The sequence below is a fragment of the Leucoraja erinacea genome, chromosome 9, assembly GCF_028641065.1.
Source record: "Leucoraja erinacea ecotype New England chromosome 9, Leri_hhj_1, whole genome shotgun sequence".
NCBI lineage: Eukaryota > Metazoa > Chordata > Chondrichthyes > Rajiformes > Rajidae > Leucoraja > Leucoraja erinaceus.
The window spans coordinates 35663260-35673896 of record NC_073385.1 but is presented as its reverse complement, the minus strand read 5'-3'; the positions used below and the strand labels follow the sequence as shown (position 1 = coordinate 35673896).

Genomic DNA, 10637 nt, shown 5'->3' with positions numbered 1-10637 from the left:
TGGTGCTGGCTCGAAGTGCCGAATATCCTACCCCTGCACCTATTGTCTATTATCTATTGCAAATAAAATTCCACCTTGGGACCGGGACCCTTCCTCAGCCTCCTTTCAATATAGATTCCTTGTGTCTCCACTGCCCTACTTCTTTGTCCTGCCACTATCTCCCCCCCCCCCCCTCACACACAGCAATCAGTATGTTTCACATGAGATATTGATGTCAGGTTTCCGATTAGCAGGAGTTTCATCTATTTAAAGTGCCAACATTTTTTTAAAATTCTTACTCTCTCCATAGATGATTCTTGACCTGATGTATTTCCAGAATTTTTTTACTGATTTGGTTTTGAACTAATTAGCAATTGAGCAGCAATATAAAAGCACAAATTTTACGAGAGACCAAACTGTACAGTCACAGTTACAACTACAACTGCTACAAAAGGAATTAAAGTGTCCTTAGATTCCATATTCCAATTTCTTAAATATTTTCAAAAAAAAACTTGATCAACTGGTTTCCTTTGTCTCTCTTTACAAATACTGTTTCAATTTTTTCTCGCTTGGAAGAATCAGATTTTACTGCTTTGTCAAAGATGTTTTGTGAAAAAATTGTTTGGTAATGCAATCTGACACAAAAAAAATCTGATTTGACAAAGACAAGATAATCCTCAAAAAAGCACTGGTGTGGAGTGGAAATCTTAAAAAAAAAAAAAAAACCTTAAACATGCATCACCTGGCAGAATGAGAGTTTTCTCAAATTTGCAGGCCAACTCTTACAATTATGCATAGAAAACTCAAATCATACAACTCTGTGTTTCAAATTAACTTAGAGAATGCAGAGCTGCTCTAGAATATATTTTGCCTCAAAGTACAAAAGCTTCCCTCCCCTGTGCCCTATCTGGGCTCCCACCCAAAGATTTGCGCCCACCTATTTCTCCCCACCCCACCCCCGCTGCTATTTTCCTCCCTCTTCTTCACGATCCACAACTCTTCACACCTGTCTCAACTTCTGCTCTTATTGCCAGCCTTTGTTCCAACCATCTGCCCATCAAAACCCACACTCGCCGATGTCCACCCCTTACCTGCCGTGCTTTGGCTTGCCTCTCAACTTTTCCTGCTTTATTCGCCCCCTCCTAAAATCAGTCTGAAAAAGGGTCACGATACAAAATGTCACCTCCAGAGATGCTGCCTAACCTGCCGAGTTATTCCAGCTCTTTGTGTTCATTATCCAGCATTGGCAGTTATTTGTTTCTACATTTCTCAACATCTTTTTGTATGTCTTAAGGCAAGGTAACATTGCATTTTTTGCACTTCTAGGTTACATCAACATATGCTAAGTTCCCACCTCAAATTTGATCTTGTGTCCTGGATTATAGTGTGATAGCACAAGCTGATGTCCACGCTGCCACTTGAAAAACAAACGGCGTGCATTTTTGTTGATCAAACAGGCCTTATGATCCCGCATAAGGTCTCGACTAACGAATTTACAGTGATTTCCTGAAATTATTGTTGCATATAAAAGAAAGGGATCATCTTCTGATCTGGATCAAGAGAAACAAAAGAAATCCCAGTTTATATACATACACAATTATCATTGGAACAGCATTTTCTACTCTTCAAATAGGAATTATACTAGAAATTTCACTTCTGGTCAGTAATTTGTTTGAACGGTGCTCGTGTTGTGATGTTGTGTAAGTTTCCTCCCACTCCCTGCAGTTCCTTAGAGGTTATTAATCTGATCTCTCACGTGCAATGTTTTCAAATATCTAGCTGTGTGGGATTGTATTTAGATGAATTTGCAGCCATTTATATCCACTTGCTTAAAGCCAAATCATGTACGTTTCACTTCTTGGTCACTCAACACAAGCAAATAAGAGACGATTTAGATATGGGATGGAAAGTTAATTTTCACAGATATCACACACTGGTCTATAACATGCAATGTCAGGTCATTTAGGAAACAACCACCATCTTGGTATCACAATTGATTTCTGCAATTCTTTGAAGGGAAGCTATTTTAAATCAAATTAAAACACTGACAATCTGCCAAACAACAGAGGCATCTCAATGGGCACAGAATAACTGCAAAGGGTGTAAACCAGTAAAAAGGTTGTGAGAAAGAAATAACTTCATGAAACCCAAGAAGAAATCAGCATCTATGCACTTTAAATAAGAATTCTTCAGATGGCCAAGTGCACTCTTTATCTTTATTAATGTCTTACTTAGGACATAGAGAACAGAAACAGGCCAACATTTAGCCTAGCCAGCCAGCATGCCTAGCCAGCCAGCATGTCCCATTTTTCCACATCTGCATCTATCATCCTGGATCTCTTCATCTTATTGGGGTGTGTATGCGCTTTATATCCACTTGCTCAAAGCCAACCACTCCAAGGGTAATAGGTTACACATCTATATATCATATCTCTATACTTATAAAACTCTGATCTTGGATGTGTGTGTGCATATAATCACATCTTCTCGAAAAAACGACGTGGTAACGGTAACATTTTTACATATTCCGGTAGAGATTTTTGCTATGGAGTCCGAAATAGCTGAATCTGAAAATTCCATGCTTTATTTCTCTTATTAATGAAAATGTTCAAAAATCTGGCAAAACTTTGAAATAAAAATGACAGTCTTTCGCTGATGACGTCACAAAGATCTTCTAGCGGAGCAAGATGGGTTACTCTCACGCAAACGTGTAGTACGCTCATGGGCGGATTCATGGGTGATTATAGGACCCATTTTAGCAACCAGCCCCCGCCATCTTGCTCCGCCATCTTGCTTCCGGCCAAAGATCGGATCTTTGTTTCCGCAGCAGGGCGGCAGCTTCGACCAGCACAGGCCGCGGCGTTTGAGCCAGCCCGTTTGCGTGGTTCGGTGAGCCGCGGGACTGTTTGTGCCATCGCCCAGTGGGGAATCGCCTCAGCGCAGAGGGAGAAGAGGAGGGAAGAGACTGTAGCCCTAAGATTTTTGCCTGCACCACAGTGAGGAGGTGCTTGGAGGATACACTGTGGTGGATGTTAATTTGTGTTTAGTGTTGTTTATTATTGTATGATTGTATGTATGACTGCAGGCACGAAATTCCGTTCAGACCGTAAGGTTTGAATGACAATAAAGGAATTCAATTCAATTCAAAGGAGGAAAATGATTGAACTTTATTGCCTTCCATCACAGTAAGGAATGTGGATTCCGCTGTGATGGATGTTCATGTGGCTGTGTGTATTGTAGTTTTTCACTTAGTATGGCTGTATGATAACTCAAATTTCACTGTACCTTTATTGGTATATGTGACAAGTAAATTGAATCTTGAATATTGACATTACAGAGTAATGATCTATTTTTCAATGATATTATTGATATATATTAGTGGCTTAAAGTTACTCATCATATTAACTTGTGAACAACAATTGGTTATAAGAATTAAAGTTGGCAATTAGGAACAAGTAGGATTTCCCCAGAAGATGACCATTAAGACGTCAAGCAAAGGACTTAATTTTGAAAAATCATGAATATACTAATTATTTCATAACTACGATGATTAAATTTTACAGGAACAAATCATTTGACACTGCCTTGTGGCATCTGTCTGAAAGTGCTGTCAACACAGCCCCACTCCATTGTACTTTCATAATGAATTGAATCATTCTTCATGGCCCTTCTTTTCATTCTGGATCTTAGAATTATTCAATTATTTTTTCATAAAAAGGAATGATAGGTTTTCTTGAGTTGCCCTTTATATTCATTGCATTGAACTTTAACTTACATATTTGATGTAAAGAAGCAGTCAGCATATTTCTGTATGGCAGCCATATGACTTTTGTCCCAGTTACGTGTTCCTCTCAGCATGTGCTTGCGCCCAAGGACAAGGAGACGTAAGTTTTGTTGGGCAAGATGAGAAACTACTTCAAGAAGCTGTTTGAAAAGAAAATGTGCAAATTAATGAGGTTATAGGTTCATACCAATGCAAATGGACATGAATCTGCAAGCGGATGTAAAATTATGTTTTTTTTCCTAATGCAGTTCCCTGTGTCTCGCATAAATAGAGTTGTATACTGGGTCTTAAACTAATTAGGGGAGAGGGTTTAAAGAACAGGATGTTTGATAAATCAAGAGGAAATTATAGAAGGGTGGTATAAGATGATGACGGAAAATTGACAAGCAAGGTGTGATACTAACCCAGTATTTTTTTTAAAGCACCTCAATGGTCAGGATGTCTGAGATTGAGTGAGAAACGCCTTACCAAGATCCACCTGCTTGTTCAGTGATGATTTGGTTAGCAGCAGTGTTTCCACTTTAAAGGAAATTACCCGAAATTCTGGAAATCCCGGTTGTCTTCGGGTAATTTTAGGGAAACTAAATAATTTCGGGAAATTTCCGCATCCGGATAATTTGGGGGGAAAAGTATATTTATGACCATCCGCGCGGCTGCGCAGTGTGGGGAGGCCCGTCAGCCGCATCACAATTGAAAATAGTGCCGATGTCGCGGTAGGGACGCAAAATGACGGCGTCTTCCCGCATGCGTCGAGGCGGCATTTTTTGAACACGGTCAGTTTTTCGGAGCCCCGCACGATGTCAGGACCAGCTCCGCACAACTCCATACGGCTCCGGCAATCGTAGTGGGACCGTTCCCGCGAGGCCGTACGGCTCAAGCGACCATGTTAGGTCGCGCTTGCCGCATGGAGTTGCATGCTCGTGGGGCAGGCCCTTAAGTTTGATAAATTACTTTGAGAGCCTGTACTGTGTAAAAGGTTGGGAAGGGGTTTCGGGCTGAAGTAAAAATTGACATATTACTTAAAAACCAGCGCCGAGGTGGGGCTGGTTTTGTGATATTTCAGGATTGCGATCAAAACATTTCTGCTCTAAATTCTGTTAAATCAAAGTGTTTTATTGAATGTTTTTGTTTAAGTTTGTGTGGTATAATTTTGTATATAGTGATTTATGTTTTTGCTTAAGTTTGCTTATATTGTTGCTTAAATTTGCTTATGCTTTTGTTTAAGTTTGTGTGATTTTGCTTTCAAATTGAAGAAGTAAGGAGGATACCACATTTTTCTGATAACAGCATTCTTTTGCTGTTCAGAATTTTGCTCGGTCCAGTGCTTCACTTAAAGCAGTACACTCAGATTCTTCAGATTTACGATTGAAATCAAATACAATCTTCATTGTTAACTTTTGTCGTTCTAAAATACTTTTGAGTTTTGTGGAGGGGTATTGTGGAATTTATTTTGATGTGTAAATTTTGTGTTGTGGGAATTGAATTGTTTTGTCTGAAATTTTTGGCCAAAATGAATCACAAGGCATGAAAGAGCAGGAGAAAGAAAGGCTTGTGGGAGAGCTGGCAAAGGGGAGGGGAAGGAGGGAGAAAGCAAGGACTATCTGAATTTGGAAAAGTCAATGTTCATATCACTGAGGTGTAAACTACCCAAGCGAAATATGAGGGGCTGTTCCTCCAATTTGCACTGGGCCTCACTCTGACAATGGACGAGGCCCAAATCAATGTGACCACTGAACTTAAGTACTGTGCTAGAGTATCAACACATTCAGTCAACACTGACCCGAGGGTTATTTACCAACCTTACCTGGCAGGGGAGAGACCGTGATCAAAAAGGCGGAAATCTTTTTGTGTTCTTATCAGAATAGTTCTGACGGTTCTCCCAGGTCAAGACACGGATCGTGGATCGCATATCAAGGCCGAATTGAAATTGGAAGTCACGCTGGTGATCAGGTGATCGGTTGCTGGCTCATCCAGTAAGAATGACAGCAGCAAATGGAGCGGGAGGACAGGGTGTCCCGCAATACCCTGCGAGTGAGCATGAAGAATGTCAGCGAGGGGACTCCCTTACAGGACTTGTTCGTTAGGAAGGTCTTGCTGGAGGACTGCAAATTTGTAGCCGAGAACATTTACTGTCTCCAGAACTTCCCTGGTAACGGATACTTTGATGTCACTTTCAACATTCAACGGGGTGGCAGAAGCTGATGCAAGACTTCCGGGAGAGGGGTAACGAAGCTCCGCTATCGCTGCTGAAGGTGCAGCCATCATGGATGTTCTCATCTTCCTTGCTCATTATGTTGGGGGAGCAGGGAACTGTGAGGGTGTGAAGGACCTGATTGGAATCTGGACGAGCAAGCGGCAAGTCAAGGTGAAGTTGAGGGTGAACGAGAAGGGAGCCATTATCCACCCTCCCTCGGTGTTCGCTATCGGTGGGAACTGAGGGTACATGACCTATGCGGGACAACCCAGGGTGTGCAGGAAATGCAACAAAACTGGGCACGTGGCGACCCAATGCAGTGCAGTTGTCTGCAAGAACTGCAAGCTGCAGGGCCACGAGACAAAGGACTGCCAAGTGAGCAAGAACTGCAACATGTGCGGGGAGGCAGGTCACCTCTACCGGGCTTGCCCTAAAAGAACCGGGGGAGGAATGGCATGTGGTGAAAAGGAATAAAAGGAGGGCTCTGCCCAAAGAGCCAAGGCCGGAGGGAACGGGATAGTCTAAGAAAAGACTCCTCTCCCACACCAACTCCAGCAACCTCTCCTTGTCACAGGATGAGACGACGTTGGGGCCCCAACGACAGTCAGAGGAAGAAAACTGGTGAGGAAAAGATCAGAAAGAGAAAGGACACGCGTGTTGTCCCCCAGCTCCACGAGACCGGGAGCAGTGCAGCGGCCAATGGGCCCCAGCTCCGGGAGACGTGTACTGGCCAATGGGCCTCAGCTCCAGGAAACCGGGAGCAATGAACCAGCCACCGTACTCCAGTTACAGGAGATGGAGGGGGCAGTGCGCCCGGAAGAGGGTGGAACTCTCGCTACGCCAGAGGAGACCTCCCTCCTTGAGTTTGCCAGCACACAGTAGCTGAACCCCAAAACAGTGCTGCAATTCACCAAGGCGATGGGCATGAGAGGACAAGATGACGGTCAGTGACTTTTTTAAAAGGATAATGGAGCTAAAAATAGCATCACTAAATGTGCGCAGTGTGAAAAATACTGCGCAATGTGTAAACGCCTTGCAGTACCTGGCCAAGGTGAAGGCGGACGTCACTTTTCTGCAGGAGTGCGGGCTGCCACACCTCCGCTGCTAATGGAGGTGGTCGTGATGGTGGCCACACAGACTGCTGCGGGGAGGGAGCCTCTCCATCACGGAGGTCAGGGAGGTGGCTGGGGGGCTTCTCCTGGTGGTGAATGTAATGTACCGTGGCTCTCTGCTCCGGCTGATTAATGTGTGCGCCTCACCCGTGCAGAGCGAGCGGCTGGCCGTTCTCCAGCAGCTCCCACCGTTTCTGGCCACATCCCAGCAGCTCGTTCTGGCCAGTGACTTCAACTGCATCACTGATGCGGCTGGACGATCTGGCAGTGCCAACAACAGACTGGACAGCACCTCCAAGCTCCTGATTGAGACGGTCAAAGACACAAAGCTGTGCGACCCTGCAGTTGGGGCCCTGTCGCGGTTCACCTGGTCGAGATCGAACGAATTAGTCCGGTCCCGGATAGATTTCCTCCACGTCGAATGCCGTCAGACACACTGACCTCACGCCGGTGTTCTTCTCTGACCACTGCCTCCTTCTGGTTCCTATCACCTACAAAAGGACCGGAAGTCAGATAGAGGGACATGGAAGTTAAATGTGAGGCTGTTGACCCCAGAGAACATTGAGGAGTTAAGAGGGACCACGCATGTTGGAGAACTGTGAGGCCCCTCTTTGACTCCCCCACACACTGGTGGGAAGCAACCAAAGAGAACATCAAGAGGTTCTTCATATTTAAAGGGGTTCAGAGAGCAAGACAGTCAGAGGGAATTGTGTCAACTCCAGACAGATTTGCAGCAACTGCTCCTTCTGCAGTCAAGAGGGCTGGATGTGAGGGAGGAACTTAGAGAGTTGAAGAGCCAGCAAGCTCTGCTCTTCACCTCCGAATCCTCCAAAATCATCTTCCGATCCAGGGTCCTCCACATGCAGCAGGATGAGACGTGCTCACGCTTCTTCTTCCATAAGCTTCACAGGGGGAGCTCTATGATGAAGAGACTTAGGGAGGAGGACGGCTCAGTAACATCCTTGCAAACGGACATGCTGAGGATCTGCAAATCCTTTTATACGGATTTGTACGACAGAAAGGCCAGACTGCGCCGCTTCCTAGAACTTCCTGTCCTCTATCACGGAGGTCTTGGAGGACAGCAAGTGAGAGAGTCTGGACCAACCACTGACTCTAGAGGAGCTGACTGGCTCCATCCATTCCTTTGACTCAAGTAAAACTCCCAGAAGCGATGGTTACCGACCGAGTTGTATTTGGCTCTGTGGGACTGGGTGGGCCCGGACCTACTTGGACGTGTACAACGACATGCTTCTAGCCGACAGCATGTCAGACTCCATGAAGGGCAGCATCACCCTAATCTACAAGCAGAAGGGGGAGATGAATGATCATACGGAATTGGAGACTCATCACATTGTTGAATGTAGATTACAAGATCGTGTGTCAAAGGCCATCGCCAACCGGGTCAAGTCTGCTCTGGGATGGGTGATCCATCCGTACCAAACCTGTGCTGTACCTGGCAGGAAAATCTCAGACAGCCTGGCGCTGCTGAGAGATACCATTGCCTACGTGCAGGACAGATGGGTGGATGCCTGCCTCGTCCGCTTGGACCAGGAGAAGGCCTTTGACAGAATATCGCACACGTACATGAGGGACATGCTTTCCAAAATGGGCTTTGGGGAGGGAATCAGGAATTGGATCCAACTGCTCTACACCGATATCTGTAGTACATTCCAAATCAATGGGTGGGAATCAGACAGCTTCCCCATCAGGTCAGGCAGGGTTGCCCTCTCTCCCGTCTTGTTCGTCTGTTGTATTGAACTTGTTGGAAGGACGCGAGCATAAGAGGAGTGACATTGCCAGGCAGTTGGGGCACTCCGGTCAAAACCTCTCTGTACATGGACGATGTCGCCGTCTCCTGCTCAGATCCAGGGTCCCTCCGCAGATTGATTAGCGTCTGCGACCAGTTTGAGTCGGCCACGGGAGCCAGAGTGAACCGCAGGAAGAGCGAGGCCATGCTATTTGGCAACTGGCCTGACCGATCTGCCGTCTTCTTCACCATCAAGCCTGACTTCTTGAAGGTCCTGGGGATCTGGTTCGGGTGGGCGGAGGCATGTGACAAGAACTGGCTGGAGCGGATATCCAAGGTTTACACAAGTTTGGTCTGTCCCTCCCTCCTACGTCACAGGGATCACCCGGGCCATCTTCCAGTTCATCTGGGGGTCGAGGATGGACCGGGTGCGACGGGCCACAATGCACAAGTCGGCAGACAACGGGGGTAAAAGTGTGCCCAACGTTGCCCTCGCCCTGATGGCCACCTTTGTGTGTGGTTGCATCAGCCGGAGCATAGAGCCAAGGCATGTGGGCACCAAGTGTCACTACCTGCTGAGGTTCTACCTGTCCCCGGTGTTGCGAAGGATGGGCCTGGTGCAGATGCAACGCAATGTGCCAGTTAGCTGGACATTGCAGCACCATCTGTCGTTCGTGGAAAGGTTCTTCCGGACCAACACCTTTGACCACGTCCATCGGACAGTGGTCAGCACGGAATGTCCTGCAGGCAGTGCAGGGAAATGTTTCCATGGATCCTGTGGAGTGCTTCTCAGAGCAGAACTCACCAACAAACACCAAGACCTGGCTTGGCTGGCGGTGAGGGGAGCCCTCCCGTTCAGATCCTTCCTACACCGTCAGAACCTCACTATCAGCACACGCTGCCTTCAGGACAGCTGCTATGGAGAGGAGGCGGTTGCCCACCTCTTTGCAGAGTGTGGATTTGCAAAGAAAGTCTGGAGAGGTTTGCAAGGGTCCCTGTCACGTTTTACTCCGAACAGCCCCATTACAGAGGACTCTGTGATTTACGGACTGTTCCCAGGTTCGTATTCAGAGACTGACATCGAGTGCTGCTGGTTTCAACTCGGTGAAAGACGCTCTTTGGTCTGCCCGAGCTTTGTTGACCTCCCAGCGGAGCGGGATGTCCATCAGGGAATGTTGCCAACTGGCCCGCTACAGACTGCAGGAGTATGTGCTGAGGCACTGAAGCTTGGTGCAGCCAACGCTAATGCTCGATGGGGGAGGACCACAGTCTAGAATCCTTCTGCTGCTGGGCATGAGGGGCAGGATGTGGTGGAGACACCCCTCAAAATAAGGGAAGGGATTGGCATGAGTGGCAAGGGTGGGGGATAAATTTGTGAAACTTGAGCAATGTATGTAAACAGCATGGAATGTTTGTATTGCCTCCAAAAATGGCAGATTCATTTTTTTGCACGGTTCATGTATTATTTATTACTTGAATAAAGTCTATTTTGAAAAAAAAAATTACCAACCTAATACAAAAGGCTTGAGTGTATGTGTATAAATACCAGAATACAGCCACAAAATTGAAGAATGCAGGTAAAAAGACACTTAGAAAATGCTGGAAATACTTAGCAGATCAAGCAACATATGTGGAAAGAAATACAGAATTACAATTTCAGATCAAAAACCAGCATTCTTGGTTTTAATTGCAGGTTTTCAGCAGTGGCATTAAAAAAAAGTTTATATAAAGGTAATAAAAACATTTGGATTTTAAAATTTACTAGACCAAGTGTTTTCCCCAACAGCGTTTGCGGGGGGGGGGGCGTGAGGTGTGAAGAGG

At 45.9% G+C, this 10637-nt stretch overlaps 1 protein-coding gene across 1 annotated transcript in view; it reads right to left on the bottom strand.

Moving 5' to 3' along the window:
* prorp (protein only RNase P catalytic subunit) overlaps positions 1 to 10637 on the bottom strand; it is a 50145-nt gene that overhangs the window by 2130 nt on the left and 37378 nt on the right. Inside the window, exons 5-6 of the mRNA XM_055640521.1 lie at positions 3755 to 3903; positions 1334 to 1529 (exon numbers count right to left, since the gene is read on the bottom strand). Coding sequence (XP_055496496.1) covers positions 1334 to 1529; positions 3755 to 3903 — 345 coding nt within the window. The remainder of the gene's footprint in view (positions 1 to 1333; positions 1530 to 3754; positions 3904 to 10637) is intronic.